Raw genomic sequence first — 21816 nt, 5'->3', positions numbered from 1 at the left:
ATGGATTAGTGCAATAGATACAACTTTATTACATATGCTTTGCAAAGGAGTCTTGGTGTTCTCGCAGTAGTTTCTCCACTTGAGACACTTCCTGTTTAGTGTACTGGGACGGGTCCAGTTGCACTTTTTCCAGTAGTTTTCGCCCAATGTCTTCATCATCTACTTGAGCATTTATGGCTGAGACAGTTACCGTCCAGCCATCTTCTGTAGACGGGGTGAATTGTAAGGGTCCCATGGGGTTCACTTCTGTGGGTAGAGCATATACTCTGGCAAGTTGCGTGCCAGCTTCAAGGGCTACACCTACGTCTGCGGTGTTGTTCAGCCTGACAGGGACTCTTCCGTTCCTCACGACGGCTAGGGTGCGGGCGACTAGTGGGTTTAGCTTACTCCCACTTGGAGCCCTCGGCTCGATTAACACTTCAACTCCTTCAAGCTGTCGGTTGGTGTTAAGAGGCAGGGAAATGACTGTCTCTTTTTCAGCGGGCAAAGTAATCCGGGTACAGCGGGGCACTTTAATGGCTGCTAGGGGTAGTTGTTCCTTTGCCATCTGTTGAAGTCCAACGGTCCGGATTACGCGCTGGAACGCCAGACGAGTCGGTTTATGTTTGGTAACTTTCTGCCAGCACTTGGGCCCTTTTCTTGTCAACAGCATAAGATCCAGGTCTTTCAAGATATTCATTCCGATTATTACTGGGTTCTCGGAGCCGAAGCCTTCCTTGACAATGACGATTCCTCGTTTCCCTAGGTCTTGTCCGCAGGTCTTCGTATCCACCCAGGCGACTCCGGTTACTGGAATGGGTAGGTTATTAGCCGCAATTATCTTAATGGTGGTATCTGGATCACAAGCAGTTCTTGGTTTGAGGTACTTTTCATAAAACTGTTTAGAGATCGTGGTCACTTGCGACCCAGTGTCCATCAATCCTTGCACTGCAACTCCCTCCAGAATAACTTCAAGTGTAGGACTACTCGAGGCAAGAGTACTCCGTTGCTGGCTCTGTTTTTCTACACCCCATTCTCTGCCCCCCCCCTGCTGCTCGAACCTCAGCTGCAGGGGTGTCTAGTTTAACGGCGGCCATTGTGGTGAGACATGGCGTGGCGGCTCCGCTCGTGGATGTAGCTGATATTCTGTTCGTCGTGGTAACTGATGGTTTGTTCGTTGAGGACAACGATTCGCCCTATGACGAGGGTCACCACATGACCAACACGGTCCCGCGGGACGGCTAGGTTGCATCCGCTGGTCTCTCTGTCGTTCTAGTGTTAACTGTGACACCTGTTGCTGTAAATCTGCTACCATCTGTTTCAGCTCCTCGGTGTCACTGTTGGGCTGTTTAATGTCTAATATGGATCTGCACGCAACGCTTTGAGTCCCCACATCCATGACGGGTCCCCTAGAACGTTCTATGGCTTCCTGCTTGACTTCAGCGAAGGTGAGAGTCGGCGTCATCCGAATCAAGTCCTGTAGCGTACGGTTAAGATACTGGTCTCTCAGCCCTATAACGAATTGATCTCTCAGTACCAGATCACGAGGAGCTATGTTAGCCAGTTGTTCCCCTTTTGCACAGACTTGTTCAAGGAGTACCTGAAGGGCATTTGCATATTGGGGAATGTCCTCCCATTCAAGCTGTGTCCGTCTAAAGAACAGGTATCGCAGTGTTCCCTGGTACGTAGTAGGCCCATAGGTCTTTTCCAGCACCCGCACCAAATCCTCCAACGCACGCTGCCCCCTGACCATCTCCAGTCTGACTGTCGTCCATGCCTCCCCCTCTAGCGTCAGTACCGCCATTTCTGCCAAGGTCTTAGGGTCAATATTATACATTTCTCCCAGTATCCGCACTTGTTCCGCCCACTCTGGTACGGGGTAGTTTCGCCCGCCAAACTTCCTGACCTGGTTTACAATGGACACCGGCGGCGGTTTCTGACTGTACACTGGGCCTGGGTGGGAATCTTGCTGGGCACAGATCCTGCCGACTACGCCAGATGAAGTGGTTGAGGGTAAGGTCGACCATGTATATCCATGATCTGGCCCAGCAAAACTTCCACACTCAGATTCCATCTTAACAAACGTATCTTTACTGTTATACATTTTCCTTAACACAGCGGAACACAATAATAGACAATACAAAAATATGCCTATTCACAGAGATAACGTGTAATAACAAACTATCCCTCACTGTCCCTATCCACACGTTACCAGTTCCTTTGCTCCAGGAGGTTATCTTCCCACGTCGCAGGCCTGTCTGTCACTGCAGGGGGACGCTCCAGCCGAAGAGGAAACAACAGGGATTAAACAAAACTCTGTCTCTCAGGTCCAGACTGTAGTCCTTGGGGTTCAGCCGGTAAGGATGGAATGTTCGGCCTCTCAACAGAGGACCCGCTTACAGTTCAAGGTGCTCCAGGATCTCTGAAGATGTCACCGCTGAGTGCTCCGCAGTGTGGGAGCTGGGAACAATTTGGATGTCAGCTTCCGAGAGAGAGGTCATCCAGGCAATCTTCTATATCGCATCTACGGGAGGACGCCAGCACACACTGACCTCTCTCTGCACACACCAGTTTCCCGGGCTCTCTTATTCCCTCCCCTTCCTGTTCACATGACACAACAGGGGGAAGTTTAGCCAATACAGTTTGTTTCTCTGTAATCACATTCGGCATAGGTATAACTTCTGGCCACACGGGGGCAGTGTCTGTCACAGATTCTATGTCAATGATAATAGAACAGTCACAGCCGGCCAGCTCACTACACCAGATTCACTCCATATGAGACTGAAAGGATAGGAATATAATAAGCTCCCTTTCCAAAAAGAAACTGAATTAACTTACTAAACATGAAAGCACCTCAGTGTTTGAATCTAGAAATAGATTTCAACTGTTTCATATGCAAGCGGATCATTTCTATTGTGTTATTTTTTCTATCCCTACTAACGACAAATCTATTTAGACCATTTGAACTCCAGAATAGTGACCCATGACAAAGCCAGAAGGCGAAACTAGTGGTGTATTATCCTGACGCCCATATCTCCTAAGATTGACTGTTTTGATGTTATATAGCTCCAAGACTCTTAGTATATGAGGGGAGCAGATACTACAACTTCATGGTTACATACAGATATCCATGTTTTTGTGCATTTAATTCTTTGTAAAATAGTAGTTTTAAGCTCGAATGCAATAAATACAACACAACTTACAGGTTTATCCAGGTTCTGCAGAACTTGAAGGTAGAATTTAAAGAAAAAACTGATGATCAAAGATCTCTTGTATTCTACCTTTCCATCAGGGGCAGAAGGTGGAATAGATATTTCTTTAAGAACCTGCCTGCAGGCTTCAGAGAACATCTCATCATCCCAATGCCTGCCAAGTAGAAAACAGGTGATAAAAACCGGTCATTGAACAATAATTTATAAGATATGTATGTTAGATTGCATTATAATATATTTTCCTGCACTAAAACTGACTTATGGTGTGGATATCTTACTGGCAACAGCAAAATCTGCAACTATGGATATATTTTTTTTGTTTGCACAGTCTACTTACCTTACCAACCTTCTGATGCTGCTGCATTAAGGCTTCCGTAGACCCCCAAACAGTCTGTTTACCACCTATTCACAAATCAACAATGGAGCCAGAAGAACAGAGATTGATGGGGGACTAAGGGTACTGTCACACAGTGCAATTTTGAACGCTACGACGGTACGATTCGTGACGTTCTAGCGATATCGTTACGATATCGCAGTGTCTGATACGCAGCAGCGATCAGGGACCCTGCTGAGAATCGTACGTTGTAGCAGACCGTTTGAAACTTTCTTTCGTCGCTGGATCTCCCGCTGTCATCGCTGGATCGTTGTGTGTGACAGCGATCCAGCGATGCGTTCGCTGGTAACCAGGGTAAACATCGGGTTACTAAGCGCAGGGCCGCGCTTAGTAACCCAATGTTTACCCTGGTTACCAGCGAACCTCGGCATCGCTCCAGCGCCGTGATTGCAAAGTGTGACCGCAGTCTACGACGCTGGAGCGATACTCATACGACGCTGCGACGTCACGGATCGTGCCGTCGTAGCGACGAAAATTGCACGGTGTGACAGTACCCTAAGGAAGCCTCAGCAAGGAAGAAGCAAAAAGTGGATAGGGTGAGTAGACTTTTTTTTTTCACTTAGAAGTAGCACATTGTACAACATGCGTACTGGCCAGCTGATTTTGGTAGATTTGCTGGAAAAATATTCTGAGTTATATCCAATCCATTTGGACAAGACTATGGAAGCAATCTGTAAACATTTCAACTATTTCAGTTCCATTTTTTGACATTTTAATACAGGATAGTCTATTTTTTTCTTTGAATTAAGCGCATTTACAATACATTCATTAAAGGTACGCCAAAAAAAGTTAAAGTACACTAGGTCACACAATGTAATGTTTTGCTTTGTGACAAAAATAAGGATAATATCACACCTATATTTTTATCATATTGGCTTAATTACAAAAAATGTAAACACAACCTCTAAGAGTAACTAAACTTTATTTTTTTCATTATTGTGTCTAACATGGAAAGTTATGAAAATTTGTTATTCACTTTATTAGTCGATTTAGCTTCTTTCCTGATCCAAATTAGGATTAAAGTAACCCCCAAACCCTTGCATTCTGCAGGCTTTTCTTATTGCTGTGCAGCAGCCGTACTCTATGTCCTTGTAATTGGATGACGGATTTCTTTATGGAGAAAACAACATGGCTGCAGTAGTGATTCAGTATGCAGTAAGTGCCAACTAGTGATGGCAGCAGGTAGCCGGCATGTCTTGTTGAAGGGCAACCTGTCACTAGATTAAATGGTAGGAAAAAATGAGGTGGCACTCTACTGCACCTGGATATACTGAGTGAACTTTATTGCTTGGTCACACAACTACCACATGGAGTCGGGGAGCGAGGTTCCTGCTGGACAATGGCCTTTTTGCATCCAATTGATGCATCAACTGATCTCAACCTTCACTAAGGATATCCACATGCATCTGAGTGCCGTCTTCTTTTTTCCTACCGATTGCATCCAGGACATACTTTGCTCTGGATGAGCACCTGTCTGCCACGAGGTTGACCTGCTGCTACGAAGTCTCCCCTGATCACAGAAAAAGGTATACGTTCTGAGTAGTGCCAGTTTTTCCTTTCTCATTGTCACTAGATTAATGCTGCCTCAATCATAGGCAGGCATAATCAGAGCTTGGCTGCACAATTGTAGCCAAGAATGTTTTCCTCTGAAACACTCAGGTTTCAGGGAAAATAAAGTTAGAAGATCCAGCGCTGCTCCAAGTGACTGGTCTCTAGGTATGGGAGAGACCTGTCAATCACCTACAGTGGTGTGGGAAGAAGCCAGCTGTAGATGGCACCGGATATTCTCTCTGAAACGTTGGAGCGTTTCAGAGGAAAATATACTTGGCATCAATCACATAGACAGGCTCTGATTCATGCTTTAAATGGTTTAGGTAGCAAGAATCGGGTGATAGGTTCCCTTTAAATCTAGGTCCATGTGTAGCTGGGGATCTGTATCAGAAAACCAATGCTTGGAACGCTAACATAACAACTTAGGAAATTAACCAATCCAAAATTTTGAACCGATTTAGATTAAAACTCCCCATAAAATTGCATTCAAGGGCGAATATTACTTTACGTATTCTAGCTCATAAAGGCACTTTCATTGGTACTACTGTATTTCAGGCTAAGGTCCCACAATGAATATTTGGTGAATTTTTAAACTGCTCATCTTCACTCAGCGTGTTACAGTTCCAGCAAACTAAATGGGATTTTTAGAAACTTCATGCCCAATTTGCTTTTTTTTTTTATTTTGTGCAGAATTAACTGACCTCCACAACATGTCAGTTACTCCTGCGGTAAATATGTGGGTTATTTCTGGATCTTCCCCATAGACGTGAATGCAATGAGGAAAATGCACAGGTGATAAACATGTAATAAACGCATATGCATTTTTTTTGCATTTCCACAGTGGAAAAGCACTAAAAATACATGTGATCTGAACATGACATTATCAATTAATTTCTACCAAAGCTAAGTAGCATGACGTATCAAAAACAATGCAGCTTTATTCAAAACATGACTTACAAAAAGGAGAAAATCTGCAACATCATAAACTCACTATATTGTGTGAACATAGCCTTATTGTTTGTACTTAAACGAGTGAATGATTTCTGGTCAGTGTATAGACCAATATGCTGTATATGAGAGGCACAACATTCAGAAATGTCCATGAATGTTCTATGAATATGAAGCATAATTAATACTCTGTCCCATGTTCATTAACAAATAATTGGAGGCAATAAAAAAATAAGAAACTTTGTAATTTCTGTTAATGTTGATGATTATGGCTTACAGCCAATGAAAAACCAAAAGTCATTATCTCAGTAAATTAGAATACTTTATAATACTAGCTTGAAAACTTATTTCAAAATCCGAAATGTTGGCCTACTGAAATGTATGTTCAGTAAATGCACTCAATACTTGGTCAGGGCTCCTTTTGCATCAATTACTGCATCAATGAAGCGTGGCATGGAGGCGATCAGCTTGTGGCACTGCTGAGGTGTTATGGAAGCCCAGGTTGCTTTGAAAGCAAACGTCACCTCGTCTGCATTGTTGGAACTGATGTCTCTCATCTTCCTCTTGACAATACTCCATAGATTCTCTATGGAGTTAAGGTCAGGGAATTTGCTGGCCAATCAAGCACAGTGATACTGTTGTTTATAAACCAGGTATTTGTACTTTTGGCAGTGTGGACAGGTGCCAAGTCCTGTTGGAGAATGATATTTACATCTCCAAAAAGCTTGTCGGCAGAGGGAAGCATGAAGTGCTCTAAAGTTTCCTGGTAGACGGCTACGCTGACTTTGGTCTTGATAAAAACAGTGGACCTACACCAGCAGATGACATTGCTCCCCAAACCATCACTGATTGTGGAAACTTCACACTAGACCTCAAGCAGTTTGGATTGTGGCCTCTCCACTCTTCCTTCAGACACTGGGACCTTGATTTCCAAATGAAATGCAAAATTTACTTTCATCTGAAAACAACACTTTTGACCACTGAGCAATAGTCCAGTTGTTTTTCTCCTTGGCCCAGGTAAGACGCTTCTGGCGCTGTCTATTGGTCATGAGTGGCTTGACACAAGGAATGTGACACTTGTAGCCATGTCCTGGGATATGTTTGTGTGTGGTGGCTCTTGAAGCTGTGACTCCAGCACCAGTCCACTCCTTGTGAATCTCCACCAAATTTTTGAATGGCCTTTTCTTAACAATCCTTTCAAGGCTGCAGTTATCCCGATTGCTTGTGCACTTTTTCTACCACGCTTTTTCCTTCCACTCAAGTTTCCATTAACCCCTTCATGCGTGTCTCCTCCTTTGATGTGGGCTCCAGGGCTGAGCCCACATCTTTCCCGGCACATGTCAGCTGGTTTGAACAGCTGACATGTGCCCGCAACAGCCACTGGTGGAATCGCGATCCACCCTCGGCTGTTAACCCATTAAAGGCTGCTGTCAAACTGATATCGACATTTAACATGCGCTTCCGGCAAGTGCGCTGGAAATCCTGCCCATCGGTGACCCCGTCACGTGATCGTGGGTCATCGATGGGTTGGCTGTTGTGAATTCTGTTTTTGGGCTCCCTCTGGTGGTTACTGGTGGTACTGGTTGACTGGTGTCTTGTTTTTTCCAGTGCACCTGTTTCCATTAGGAAATTGGGAGTCTCCTATTTAGTCTGGCTTCCCAGTCATTGCAGTGCCGGCAATCAATGTTATCAGAGCACCTTGTTGCTTGCTTCCTGCTCCAAGTCTGCAAGTCAGCTAAGTTGAATCTTTGGCTTTTGTGTTTGTTTTGTCCAGCATGCATTTTCATATCTCGTGCGGCTGGAAGCTCTAGTGATCTGGAATTGCTACTCCGGTGTCATGAGTTGACAACGGAGTTAAGGTAATTCCAGGATGGCTGTTCAGGGTTTTGAGGTGACCGCGAAGTCCTCTTTGGTATATTCCGCTATCTAGTCAGAGGGCCTCGCTTTGCTGAATCTATATTCATACTGCGTTTGTGTTTTCCTCTTACCTAACCGTTATTATATGTGGGGGGCTACTATAACCTTTGGGGTTTCCCTGGAGGCAAGTCAGGTCTGTGTATTCCTCTATTAGGGGTAGTTAGTTCTCCGGCTGGCGCGAGGTGTCTAGAGACAACGTAGGCACACCCCCTGGCTATTTTTAGTTGCGTGTTAGGTTCAGTATCGCGGTTACCTAAGATACCATCCTTCCTAGAGCTTGTCCGTTTTTTGCCTAAGTCCCTGCCATTGGGAATCATGACAGTATTGCTGGCCCTGCAATGACTGGGAAGCCAGACTAAATAGGAGACTCCCAATTTCCTAATGGAAACAGGTGCACTGGAAAAAACAAGACACCAGTCAACCAGTACCACCAGTAACCACCAGAGGGAGCCCAAAAACAGAATTCACAACAGTAGAAGCACAACCCATTTTTGCGCCTATAATTCTGCCGTTCACCTCTGGACAGAATTCTATCACATTGCATAATCTCTGGTGCCTGCTCAGAAGACACCGCCAAATGGTGCACAGGTTTGCGCTCCCGTAAACGCCGATCAATCTGAATAGCCATAGTCATGGATTCATTCAGACCTGTGGGCGTAGGAAACCCCACCATGACATCTTTAACGGCGTCAGAGAGACCTTCTCTGAAATTCGCCGCCAGGGCGCACTCATTCCACTGAGTAAGCACAGACCATTTTCGAAATTTTTGACAATATATTTCAGCTTCATCATGCCCTTGAGAGAGGGCTATTAAGGCCTTTTCAGCCTGAATCTCCAAATTAGGTTCCTCATAGAGCAACCCCAGTGCCAGAAAAAACGCATCCACACTGAGCAGCGCAGGATCCCCTGGTGCCAATGCAAATGCCCAATTCTGGGGGTCACCCCGCAACAAGGAAATAATAATTTTAACCTGCTGAGCGGAATCTCCAGCGGAGCGAGATCTCAGAGAAAGATACAATTTACAATTGTGCTTAAAATTCAAAAAACGAGATCTATCTCCAGAAAAGAACTCGGGTATAGGGATCTTGGGTTCAGACACAGGAGCATGCATAACATAGTCTTGGATATTTTGAACCTTAGAAGCGAGAGCATTTAGGTTTGAAGCTAAACTCTGGATATCCATTTTTCAACAGCAGAGATCTGAGCCATTCAGGGGTTAAGAGGAGAGAAAAAAAACAAAAAAAAAACAAAACAGCAGACTGCAATTATGGCTAGGAGAACTTCGGATTGTCCTGGAGTGGACACTGTGGTGGATAGACTGCACCGGATTTGGAGTCATGTGGTGGACAATTTGAAGCTGTCTCAGGAGAAGACTCAGCAGTTTGCTAATCGTCATCGTCGTGTGGGTCATCATCTCCGTGTTGGGGACTTGGTGTGGTTGTCTTCTCGTTTTGTCCCTATGAAGGTCTCCTCTCCTAAGTTTAAGCCTCGGGTTATAGGTCCTTATAAGATTTTGGAGATTCTTAATCCTGTATCTTTTCGTTTGGATCTACCAGCATCTTTCACCATTCATAATGTCTTCCATCGGTCGTTGTTGCGGAGGTACGAGGTACCGGTTGTTCCTTCTGTTGAGCCTCCTGCTCCTGTGCTGGTGGAGGGTGAATTGGAGTATGTTGTGGAGAAGATTTTGGACTCTCGCATTTCCAGACGGAGACTTCAGTATTTGGTTAAATGGAAGGGATACGGTCAGGAGGATAATTCTTGGGTGACTGCCTCTGATGTTCATGCTTCGGATTTGGTTCGCGCCTTTCATAGGGCGCATCCAGATCGCCCTGGTGGTTCTCATGAGGGTTCGGTGCCCCCTCCTTAAGGGGGGGGGGTACTGTTGTGAATTCTGTTTTTGGGCTCCCTCTGGTGGTTACTGGTGGTACTGGTTGACTGGTGTCTTGTTTTTTCCAGTGCACCTGTTTCCATTAGGAAATTGGGAGTCTCCTATTTAGTCTGGCTTCCCAGTCATTGCAGTGCCGGCAATCAATGTTATCAGAGCACCTTGTTGCTTGCTTCCTGCTCCAAGTCTGCAAGTCAGCTAAGTTGAATCTTTGGCTTTTGTGTTTGTTTTGTCCAGCATGCATTTTCATATCTCGTGCGGCTGGAAGCTCTAGTGATCTGGAATTGCTACTCCGGTGTCATGAGTTGACAACGGAGTTAAGGTAATTCCAGGATGGCTGTTCAGGGTTTTGAGGTGACCGCGAAGTCCTCTTTGGTATATTCCGCTATCTAGTCAGAGGGCCTCGCTTTGCTGAATCTATATTCATACTGCGTTTGTGTTTTCCTCTTACCTAACCGTTATTATATGTGGGGGGCTACTATAACCTTTGGGGTTTCCCTGGAGGCAAGTCAGGTCTGTGTATTCCTCTATTAGGGGTAGTTAGTTCTCCGGCTGGCGCGAGGTGTCTAGAGACAACGTAGGCACACCCCCTGGCTATTTTTAGTTGCGTGTTAGGTTCAGTATCGCGGTTACCTAAGATACCATCCTTCCTAGAGCTTGTCCGTTTTTTGCCTAAGTCCCTGCCATTGGGAATCATGACAGTTGGCACGACAAACAGAGGTCTCCTGCAGACCTCTATGGTTATCACTGCTGGATTGCTATGAGCACTTGCAGCGCCCCAGAGTCCTGGTCGTTGCAGTAACGTCGCTCTGCCACTAAGGGGGGCGATGTTGCGTCTGATTGCACTAAGGGAGTTCACCTGACCAGGTAACACTCACACTACACTTCACACTCCGGCCACCAGGGGGAGTGGTTCTATCTAGTAGGCCACTCCTCACACTCTGGTAAAACTGGGGGTTGGACAGGAAGACAGGAAGAAGTAACTGGGAAGAGCTAGAGAGAGGACCTGTCAGGGATGGGATCCTGACAGATTCCTAAGAAAGGACAAAGAGTGAGAAAACGGGAATACAGCAAAGAGGCGATAGGACCAGAAGGAGTCGTGCTGTAAGATCGAGGCAACATCCTTCTGAGGCGCAAACAGTCGGTGGCCGGAACGCCGAGAAAGTAAGAGACTTTAAGCATTACTTCAAACCACAGCAGGACAGCCAATTATAGGTTGGCTGTCTCACCCAAATCACCTAAGCAGACAACGGAGGCAGCTGTGGGAGAGGGGCGACTCTAGAGTCCCGGAAGAACTCCAGGCCTACCCCGTCATACGGGTGCGTCCTAGCCATATCATCTGGGGGACGGAGAGAGAACGAACATCAGAGGCAGACAGAATCAGTTGTGAGGACTATCCCGGGGTGCTCAGCAGGGAAGGACTACAACACATAGGCGCTAGCAGGTAGACGCTGATTCTTACCTGTAAAGGGGAACTCCTAATGTGCCTTTGGACCGGCCGGTCTCAGACAGCCCGGTTAACAGTGCTCTGGATTGGCTAACGCGAAGCCTTCAGTAAAGAGGTAAAGAGACTGCAACCTGGTGTCCTCGTTATTTACTGCGACCGGCACTCCACCGCACTACCACCACTTTCCACACCTATTATTGGGCGCCCCTCAGCAGGGTCACGGACCGGGTCTAGCCACCGTGACAATCCCAGCGCAGAGACTCAGAGGCCCGGTACCGGGTACCCCTCGGCCCTGCGGCAGTGGGGGCGCTACAACTTGGCGTCACGAACAGGATCTACTTAAGCCTGAAGAATCAGGTCATGTGTGCCTTGGAACTGTGATTTATTGTACTCGGACTGTGACTTATTGCAAAGACTGAATTGCTGATTGCCGCCAAGAGCTCCCGCCACAATTCGCCATTGCCGTGCACGGAGGGAGGAGCCTTAGCTTCGTGGGCGGAATCGGATGAGAAAGCGCGGTAAAGTGCCAACTCCGGAAGAGGGACTCCAACCTCCAGCAGGTTAGTGGGAGGAAGGGACAGCCATGTCCGAGTCAGGAGGAGCGTAGGCGGCGGTCGCAGCCGTGGACGCAGGGGCAGCTCCGGTCCCCGCAGCGGACGAAGCCACGGCCCTAATATCACCACCGGTTGCCGCAGAACCCGCTGCCCCCCTCAGCCAGTCAGACGCTGCCGCTACCACAAAGGCCATAATGCCCTTCTCTATGCCGTACCTGCCCGGAGCGGCCTGGCTCCCACGATACTCCGGGGAGTCGCATACATTCACTGACTTTAAAGAAGGGATCTGCAGCCTGCTCGAGTTCTATCCCCTGACAGAGCCTCAGAAGGTTCATATGATAATCGGCCAACTCTTTGGGGCAGCTCTGAGAGAAGTGAAGTCCTGGCCCACCGCGGATAAGGGAACGGCACAGCAGGTTTTTGCAAAGCTTAAAGCCACCTTCGATACCCGTACTGCTACAGAAATTAAATTGACTTTCTATGGATGCAAACAGAGACCGCAGGATAGTTTACGGGACTATGCCCTTAATCTCCAGGAGGCGCTGCGGGCCATTAAGCAGAGTGACCCCGGCAGCATGCAAGATGAGGATAAACTCCTGAAAGAGCGGTTCATTGAGGGGCTCCTGTGCAGTCACCAAAGGGGCCAATTACACTTCCTGGCCATGCAGAATCCAGACTTGACTTTTGCGCAATTCAAGGATAGAGCTATCCAGGCGCTGCAGGAGCGACAACCCAGCCGCACAATACCACCCAGGCGTCCCGCTCTCACATACCACCAGGAGGTGGCGTCGGATGCCCCAGTCGCCGCCGAGGCCGACGCCCAGAGCCTAGAGGATGACTCCCCTGCAGGACTCCGCCTCCAGATGCAGGAGCTGACCAAGAGCATTGCTGCCCTAGCCCGGACGGTGCAGTCCCTACAGGAGGCCCCCAAGGAGAAGATCCAGCTGGCTTCCAGACCAGAAGATGTCCCCTGGATGCGACAGAGGAGGACTCCGCCGACCAGAGGCCGGGATGACGATCGTTTCCATCGGGACGGACGACCCATCTGCCGTCGCTGTCACCAGGTGGGCCACCTTGCAAGGTACTGTCCTTTAAACGAGCAACCCCTGGGGCAAAGGGACAACCCCCAGGAGTAGGACTATCAGGCCCGCAGCATTGGAGAGCCAAATACATTGGAGGGCGACCAGTTCTTCCTGTAGTGGTTGACGGTATCCCCATGAACGCTTTGCTGGACACCGGTTCTCAGGTGACGACTATGCCTTACGTGCTTTATAAACGGTATTGGGAGGACACTGATATTACTCGTGGCCCCGATGACGATTTCACCATAATAGCCAGTAATGGTCAGCCGTTGCCACAAGTGGGGTATAAAGAGGTCACCATCAAGGTGGGGCGGGTGGAAGTGAAAGCCCAAGGGATTGTGATTGTTGATATTGATCGCCGAGAATGTAATCCCATGATGACCACCGGTACTAATGTTATAGAAAATTGTCTTGCAGAAGTTATTGTTTTGTTGCAACAGGTAGCAGAAACCGCTGGCCACAGTGAACAACGCGCCCTGCAAAAAGAAATCAGAGCTCTGATGCAGAGACAGCAGGTAGAGCTGACTGGTGGTGAGATTGGTCGTGTCACTGTGAGTGATTCAAACCCCATCGCGATACCCCCCAGGAGTGAGATGTTAATATGGTGTCGGGCAGCCATAGGCCTCAGGGGTAAGGACTACCAGGCCTTGGTAGAACCCGTATATTCAGACAATAGGCCTACTATCCTGACAGCCCGGGGGGTGGTCGACGTCCGCCAGGGGAGGGTGCCCGTACGTGTCCTCAACTGTGGGGAGGAAGAGGTTCACCTCACCAAGTATGCCATGCTTGCCAAACTGTTCGCTGTCAATAATAGTGTGATACAGACACCTGAACCCTTGGTCCCGTCAAACGTGGCGGAGGACAACGGTTCTGCAGGGCACTCGAAAGATTGGTGTCGGGAATTGCATGTGGGCACTGACTCTACCCCATCCCATCAGAAACAGGGGGCTTACAGGGTGGTTCACGAGTACGAGCAGGTATTCAGCAAACACCCCTTAGATTTTGGACAGGTGAAAGGGATCCAACATCACATCCCCACGGGAGATCACCGACCCATAAAAGAGAGATATCGCCCTGTACCCCCAGCTCATTACCAGTGTGCCAAGGACATGTTGCGAGAAATGAAGGAGGCTGGGGTGGTGAGAGACAGTTGTAGCCCCTGGGCAGCTCCATTAGTCCTTGTTAAAAAGAAGGATGGTACAATGAGGATGTGTGTTGATTACAGGCAGTTGAATCGCATTACACATAAGGACGCATACCCACTGCCCAGGATAGAGGAGTCTCTGGCTGCCTTAAAATCTGCTAACTACTTCTCTACCTTAGATCTCACCAGTGGGTACTGGCAGGTTCCCGTGGCGGAGGCGGACAAAGAGAAGACGGCCTTCACGACACCAATGGGTCTCTGCGAATTTAACTACATGCCCTTCGGATTGTGCAATGCCCCGGGGACGTTCCAGAGGATGATGGAGTGCTGCCTGGGGCACAAGAACTTTGAAACCGTATTGCTGTATTTGGATGATGTCATTGTCTTCTCCAAGAACTACGAAGACCATCTGAAGCACCTGGCTGAGGTGTTTGAAGCCCTGTCCAACTTTGGCTTAAAGGTGAAACCGTCCAAATGTCATCTGCTGAAGCCAAAAGTGCAGTACCTGGGCCATGTGGTGAGCGCCGAAGGAGTGGCCCCAGACCCCGACAAGGTCACGGTGATCCAGGACTGGCCAAAGCCCAGCAACCTCCACGAAGTCCGACAGTTCCTCGGGCTGGTAGGCTATTACCGGAGGTTCATTAAGGACTTCACCAAGAAGGCCGCGCCCTTGCAAAACCTGTTGGTGGGCCAATCAAAGAAGACCAAGGGGAGGAACACCCCATTTGATTGGAACGAGGGGCTGGAGGGATCCTTCACTTGCTTAAAGTCGGCACTGACGGGAGAAGAGGTACTGGCCTACCCCAAATACGACCAACCGTTTGTGCTGTACACGGATGCCAGCAATGTAGGATTGGGAGCCGTGCTGTCCCAGGTCCAGAAAGGCAAGGAGAGGGTAATCGCTTACGCCAGCAGGAAACTTCGTCCCACGGAAAGGAACCCTGACAACTACAGTTCCTTTAAGCTGGAATTCCTTGCCATCGTCTGGGCAGTGACAGAGAGGTTCAAACACTACCTGGCCTCAGCGAAATTCACCGTCTTCACGGATAACAATCCGCTAACGCATCTGGATACCGCCAAACTCGGGGCCTTGGAACAGCGGTGGATGGCCCGGCTGTCCAACTACGACTTCACCATCAAGTACCGGGCAGGACGCAAGAATGCAAATGCCGATGCCTTGTCTCGAATGCCCAATTTGCCGGAAACGGGGGAAGACCCGGAGGCACTTGAAGAGGTGGAGCTGCCTGCATTCCATCGCCCCAAAGCCACTCAGAACTCCCATCATGTGAAGAACAGGCACAAGAACCAACCGGATGCCACGCTGAATCCCCTGCCCCATCACGGATGGGCGGAAACCCAGGATGGTGACCCCGCGGTCCGTCGGGTGAAAGAGCTCTTGACGCAGGCCGGGTTGCATCCCAGCCCAGATGATCCACAGGAGACCCAACAGCTGTGGAAGGGGAGAAGCAAACTGTTTATCCATGATGGCAGGCTGTGCCGGAGAAGCATCGACCCACGTACTCACGAATTGGTATGGCAGATAGTAGTGCCAAGGCGAAATGCGCCCATGGTTCTGGGAGCCTACCACGATGGAGCCGGACACTTCGGATGGAAGAAGCTAGAGAGGCTACTCCGAGGGAGGTTCTATTGGATTGGCATGAAGAGAGCCATTGAGAAGTGGTGTCGAGAGTTTGGTCCATGTAGCCTACGCAGAAGGGACCGTGGCAGCCAACGGGCTCCCTTGCAGCCTATCATCACCAGGCGGCCGCTCGAACTGGTCGTGCTGGACCATGTGAAGCTGACACCCAGCCGGTCAGGCTATGTCTACGCTCTTACCATCGTGGATCACTACTCCAGATTTTAGGTGGTTGTGCCTGTCAAGGATCTAATGGCCAGGACGGCCGCCAAGGCTTTCCAGCAGTACTTTTGTAGGCCCCATGGCTACCCGGAGAAAGTACTGACCGATCAGGGACCCGCATTCGAAGCTGAAGTGTTCCAAGAGTTCTGCCAACTGTACGGGTGTAAGAAGATCAGAACCACACCGTACCATCCCCAAACCAATGGGATGTGCGAAAAGATGAACCAGGTGGTGATCGACTTACTAAAGACCTTGCCCGTAGAGGAACGGAGCCTGTGGCCAACGAAGTTGCCTGACTTGGTGGACATATATATTCACATCCTAGTAAATTCCACCAACTGCACTCCAGCGTACCTGATGCGAGGAAGGTCTAGCAAGTTACCCGTTGATCTGGACATGGGGGTCCTAACCCCCGAAGATACATCGTCGGATGCCGATTGGGATACCGAGAGGCGGCAAAGGTACCGCAAAGTACAAGAGTGCGTGGAAAGAAGCCTTGCTCAGGCCAGGCAAAAACAGGAAAGGGACTACAACCAGCATGCCCCTGCAATTCCTTTGCCACCTGGTGAGCACGTACTCAAACGAAAGAGGAGGCTACACAAACTCGACGACCAATGGGAAGCGGAACCGTATACTGTCCTGCCATCCGACTTCGACAACACGAAGGTTTGCCTCATCAGCAAGGATGGAGGGGAAACCTCGGCGATGATATCCAGGGACCACCTTAAAGCCTGCCCTGATAAGCTGAGAGCAAGGGAAATGGATCCAGGAACCTCCCCACCTGTAGAAAAGGAGAAGATGATCCACACTGTCCTTGGTGATTTTCCCCAGTCCTGGACTCAGATAAATCAGGCCATCGTGGTACCTGTTCTAATGTTCCACCAGCCGAACCCACCAGAACCAATGGTGGTACCAGATCATCTGGCCCCGCAACCTCAACAAGCCCTACCTGAAGATGCCGTGCCGACCGTTGAACTAGCAAATCCTCCCTCTGCTATCGGCGAACCTGCCGTACCCACTGTTGGTAGCAGCAGCCCTGAGAGCTCCAGCCTGCCAGTGCTACCCAGACTCACTAGAAGTGTAGCTAGAAGGCAGTGCACTACACCAGCGGTAGCAAGCATAGTGGGCCCTGTTAGGCCAGCAGCAACCCCTGCGCTGCGAAGGTCTACGCGCAGCACTCAGAATCAAACTCCCCTCCGCTACAAAACTTGGAGGTATTAATGAGGGCTGCTATGTAGTTGAAAAATTTTTGTGTGCATATCTTTTGTTACAGGTTTTAAAATGGACAATAGAGTAATGGACAGTGAATTGCTCTAAAAACTTCTAAAAGGGGACCCCTTTGTTTACCCGGGGTCCCCGCAGTTTCAACCACTGAACTGAGAGTCATAAACTGTGCATGACCTAGCCTTTGCAACGTTCAAGAGTCCTCACCTCCCATAAAGGGAAGCACTGTTATGTTTAATTGTTTATGATATTTCAGAATTTTGTGTGTTTTCTGTTAACATGTATTGTTGTTCTTATTTCCCCAGTCCGGAAGTACTGGATTTAACCGGGGGCGAGTGCAGCGCCCCAGAGTCCTGGTCGTTGCAGTAACGTCGCTCTGCCGCTAAGGGGGGCGATGTTGCGTCTGATTGCACTAAGGGAGTTCACCTGACCAGGTAACACTCACACTACACTTCACACTCTGGCCACCAGGGGGAGTGGTTCTATCTAGTAGGCCACTCCTCACACTCTGGTAAAACTGGGGGTTGGACAGGAAGACAGGAAGAAGTAACTGGGAAGAGCTAGAGAGAGGACCTGTCAGGGATGGGATCCTGACAGATTCCTAAGAAAGGACAAAGAGTGAGAAAACGGGAATACAGCAAAGAGGCGATAGGACCAGAAGGAGTCGTGCTGTAAGATTGAGGCAACATCCTTCTGAGGCGCAAACAGTCGGTGGCCGGAATGCCGAGAAAGTAAGAGACTTTAAGCATTACTTCAAACCACGGCCGGACAGCCAATTATAGGTTGGCTGTCCCACTTAACACCTAAGCAGACAACGGAGGCAGCTGTGGGAGAGGGGCGACTCTAGAGTCCCGGAAGAACTCCAGGCCTACCCCGTCATACGGGTGCATCCTAGCCATATCATCTGGGGGACGGAGAGAGAATGAACATCAGAGGCAGACAGAATCAGTTGTGAGGACTATCCCGGGGTGCTCAGCAGGGAAGGACTACAACACATAGGCGCTAGCAGGTAGACGCTGATTCTCACCTGTAAAGGGGAACTCCTAATGTGCCTTTGGACCGGCCGGTCTCAGACAGCCCGGTTAACAGTGCTCTGGATTGGCTAACTCGAAGCCTTCAGTAAAGAGGTAAAGAGACTGCAACCTGGTGTCCTCGTTATTTACTGCGACCAGCACTCCACCGCACTACCACCACTTTCCACACCTATTATTGGGCGCCCCTCAGCAGGGTCAGGGACCGGGTCTAGCCACCGTGACAATCCCAGCGCAGAGACTCAGAGGCCCGGTACCGGGTACCCCTCGGCCCTGCGGCAGTGGGGGCGCTACACACTCATAGCAAGTGAGCAATTCTGCTACATACAGGCGATCTGATCATCGCCTGTATGTAGCAGAGCCGATGGTACAACTGCAGCTTCTAGTTTCCCATGGAGACTATTGAAGCATGCAAAAAGTAAAAAAAAATTGTTTCAAAAAATATTAATCCCTTTCCGATATCAGGTGTAATAGTACGCCGATGTTGGACTCCCTCCCTTTGATGTGGGCTCCAGTGGTAATAAAAAAAATCAAACAGAGACATTTTTGGCATTGCCGAGTTCAGAATTGCCTGATCTATCAATTAATAAGGGATTAACCTGATCGCGAAATGGCATAGTGAGAAAAAAGTCAAAACGCCAGAATTAAGGTTTTTTTTGGTTGCCGCAATAACGGGTAATTAAAAGATCGTATCTGCATCAAAATTGTATCATTAAAATCTTCAGCTCAGTGCGCAAAAATAAGCCCTCAACTAACCTGAGATCGTATAAAATGGAGACTCTACTGGTATCAGAAAATGGCGCAATTTTTTTTTTTAAACAAAGTTTGGAATTTTTTTTTACCACTTACATTAAAAAAAACCTATACATGTTTGGTGTCTATGAACTTGCAATGATACAAAAAAACCGTGTGCACTACTGGAAGGTTTGGTGCTAAGGATAGGTTCCCACACCTTCATAAACTACGAAAAAGAACCTAGCACTCAACTTGATGCTTAGAAGTGAGTTTTATTGTAGTGGTACTCAAACGTTTCGGTCCTACATATGGACCTTCGTCAGTTACTACATGTGAAAAAAACCAGATGTGAAAACCATAACATAAATAATAAAAATAACAAAACAATTATACAAATAAAGTATATACATGAATATTGGATAAAGATTACAGCATCTGTTCAAAAATTCTGGTCACTGATATCAGAGTAATATGAGATGGGGAGACGCCCCAAGTATCAAGGCTATAAGCTCCACTTAGCCTGAAAAAGAGGATCACCCAGACATAATAGGGAAGAGAAAGGTACATACCGTACTAGAGAATAGTAGGAAGACCATAGGGTCAAGAAGCACAAAAGGCAGCGTCTGCAAGTGTATAGAACAAAAACCCCTTTTAAAGGATCCTGTTAGTGGATGGATAGATAATGTGGGGGGATGTGGAAGACATTACCTTTACAAGAGCGTCAGATAGGAGCGGTACTGTGGGTGTACAAATGAAGGGTTACATACCGGATGGGGAGAGAGACAGAGAAAGATCTGCGTTAGTGCTGTAATTACCTGCGGAGACCGTGGCTGCTGGAGAGCATGGACAGACGCGGATTCCACCGCTAGTCTGTCAGGAAGTGACAGAGACTGCCATGTAATAGAGGGCGGGCGGGACCAAGGGAGGCAAAAAGCCAATCCGTGGCTGGGAGGCCGACCGGAAGTGACGTCGCGCTGCGATTGTATGTGTGTGCAGCTATGCACACACATACAATCGCAGCGCGATGTCACTTCCGGTCGGCCTCCCAGCCACGGATTGGCTTTTTGCCTCCCTTGGTCCCGCCCGCCCTCTATTACATGGCAGTCTCTGTCACTTCCTGACAGACTAGCGGTGGAATCCGCGTCTGTCCATGCTCTCCAGCAGCCACGGTCTCCGCAGGTAATTACAGCACTAACGCAGATCTTTCTCTGTCTCTCTCCCCATCCGGTATGTAACCCTTCATTTGTACACCCACAGTACCGCTCCTATCTGACGCTCTTGTAAAGGTAATGTCTTCCACATCCCCCCACATTATCTATCCATCCACTAACAGGATCCTTTAAAAGGGGTTTTTGTTCTATACACTTGCAGACGCTGCCTTTTGTGCTTCTTGACCCTATGGTCTTCCTACTATTCTCTAGTACGGTATGTACCTTTCTCTTCCCTATTATGTCTGGGTGATCCTCTTTTTCAGGCTAAGTGGAGCTTATAGCCTTGATACTTGGGGCGTCTCCCCATCTCATATTACTCTGATATCAGTGACCAGAATTTTTGAACAGATGCTGTAATCTTTATCCAATATTCATGTATATACTTTATTTGTATAATTGTTTTGTTATTTTTATTATTTATGTTATGGTTTTCACATCTGGTTTTTTTCACATGTAGTAACTGACGAAGGTCCATATGTAGGACCGAAACGTTTGAGTACCACTACAATAAAACTCACTTCTAAGCATCAAGTTGAGTGCTAGGTTCTTTTTCGTAGTTTATGAACTTGCAATGACCTGGAGAATCATAATGACAGGTCAGTTTGAGCATTTAATGAACATAGTAAAAAAGCAAAACAAAAAACCACTGTGGGATTGTACTTGTTTTGCAATTTCACTGCACTTTGAATTTTTTTACCGTTTTCCAGTACACGATATGTTAAAACGAATGATGTTGTTCAAAAATACAACTCGTTCTGCAAAAAACAAGCTCTCACATGTCCATTGTGACATAACTTTAAAAAAGTTATGGCTCTGGGAAGAAGGGGAGCATAAAATGAAAATACCTCCAGTCATGAAGAGGATAAAAAATAAAAAATATATAAAAGTTCAAATCAACCCCTTTCGCCCCATTCAAAATAAAACAATAAAAAAAATCAAACATGCGCATATTTGGTATCACCACATTCAGAGTCGCCCAATCTATCAAGCTATACAAAGAATTAATCCAATCGGTAAACGGCGTAGCAAAAAAAAAAGTAAAAACCCCAGAATTACATTTTTCTGGTTGCTGTAACATTGCATTAAAATGCAATAATGGGTGATCAAAAAATTGTATCTACATCAAATTAGTATCATTAACAACGTTAGCTCGGTGCACAAAAAATAATCCCTCACCCGGCCCCAAATCCTCAAAAATGGAGACACTATGGGTCTTGGAAAATGATGAATTTTTTTTTAACAAACTTTGGATATTTTTTTCACCATTTAAATGAAAAATAACCTAAACATGTTTGGTATCTATTAACTCGTAATGACGTGGAAAATCATAATGGCAGGTAAGTTTTAGCATTTGATGAACATGATAATGCAGCGCCCCAGAGTCCTGGTCGTTGCAGTACTGACGCTCCGCCGCTAAGGGGAGTGATGGTACGTCTGATGGCACTTAAGGAGTTCACCTGACCAGGTATCACAGACACCAATACACTTCACACTCCGGCCACCAGGGGGAGCAAAGGGTTCTATGTATTAGGCCACTCCTCACAATCTGGTAAAACTGGGGGCTGGATAGGAAGTTAGTCAGAAGCTGACTGGGTTGGATCCAGGCAACATCCTGTGGCAGAGGGTGTTGCGGGGGAAGAT

The 21816-nt window shown here is 47.8% G+C and overlaps 1 protein-coding gene across 2 annotated transcripts in view; it reads right to left on the bottom strand.

The window, feature by feature from the left end:
* The window catches only part of LOC143784153 (aldehyde oxidase 1-like), a 291675-nt gene that overhangs the window by 181603 nt on the left and 88256 nt on the right, over window positions 1–21816 (bottom strand). For both annotated transcript variants that reach the window (XM_077272028.1, XM_077272030.1), the window contains exon 15: window positions 3183–3345. In XM_077272028.1, the coding sequence (XP_077128143.1) occupies window positions 3183–3345 (163 nt within the window). The remainder of the gene's footprint in view (window positions 1–3182; window positions 3346–21816) is intronic.

The sequence above is a fragment of the Ranitomeya variabilis genome, chromosome 7, assembly GCF_051348905.1.
Source record: "Ranitomeya variabilis isolate aRanVar5 chromosome 7, aRanVar5.hap1, whole genome shotgun sequence".
NCBI classification, from domain to species: Eukaryota; Metazoa; Chordata; class Amphibia; order Anura; family Dendrobatidae; genus Ranitomeya; species Ranitomeya variabilis.
Note: the sequence above shows the minus strand (reverse complement) of the source record. Positions and strands in the feature narration are given on the sequence as shown.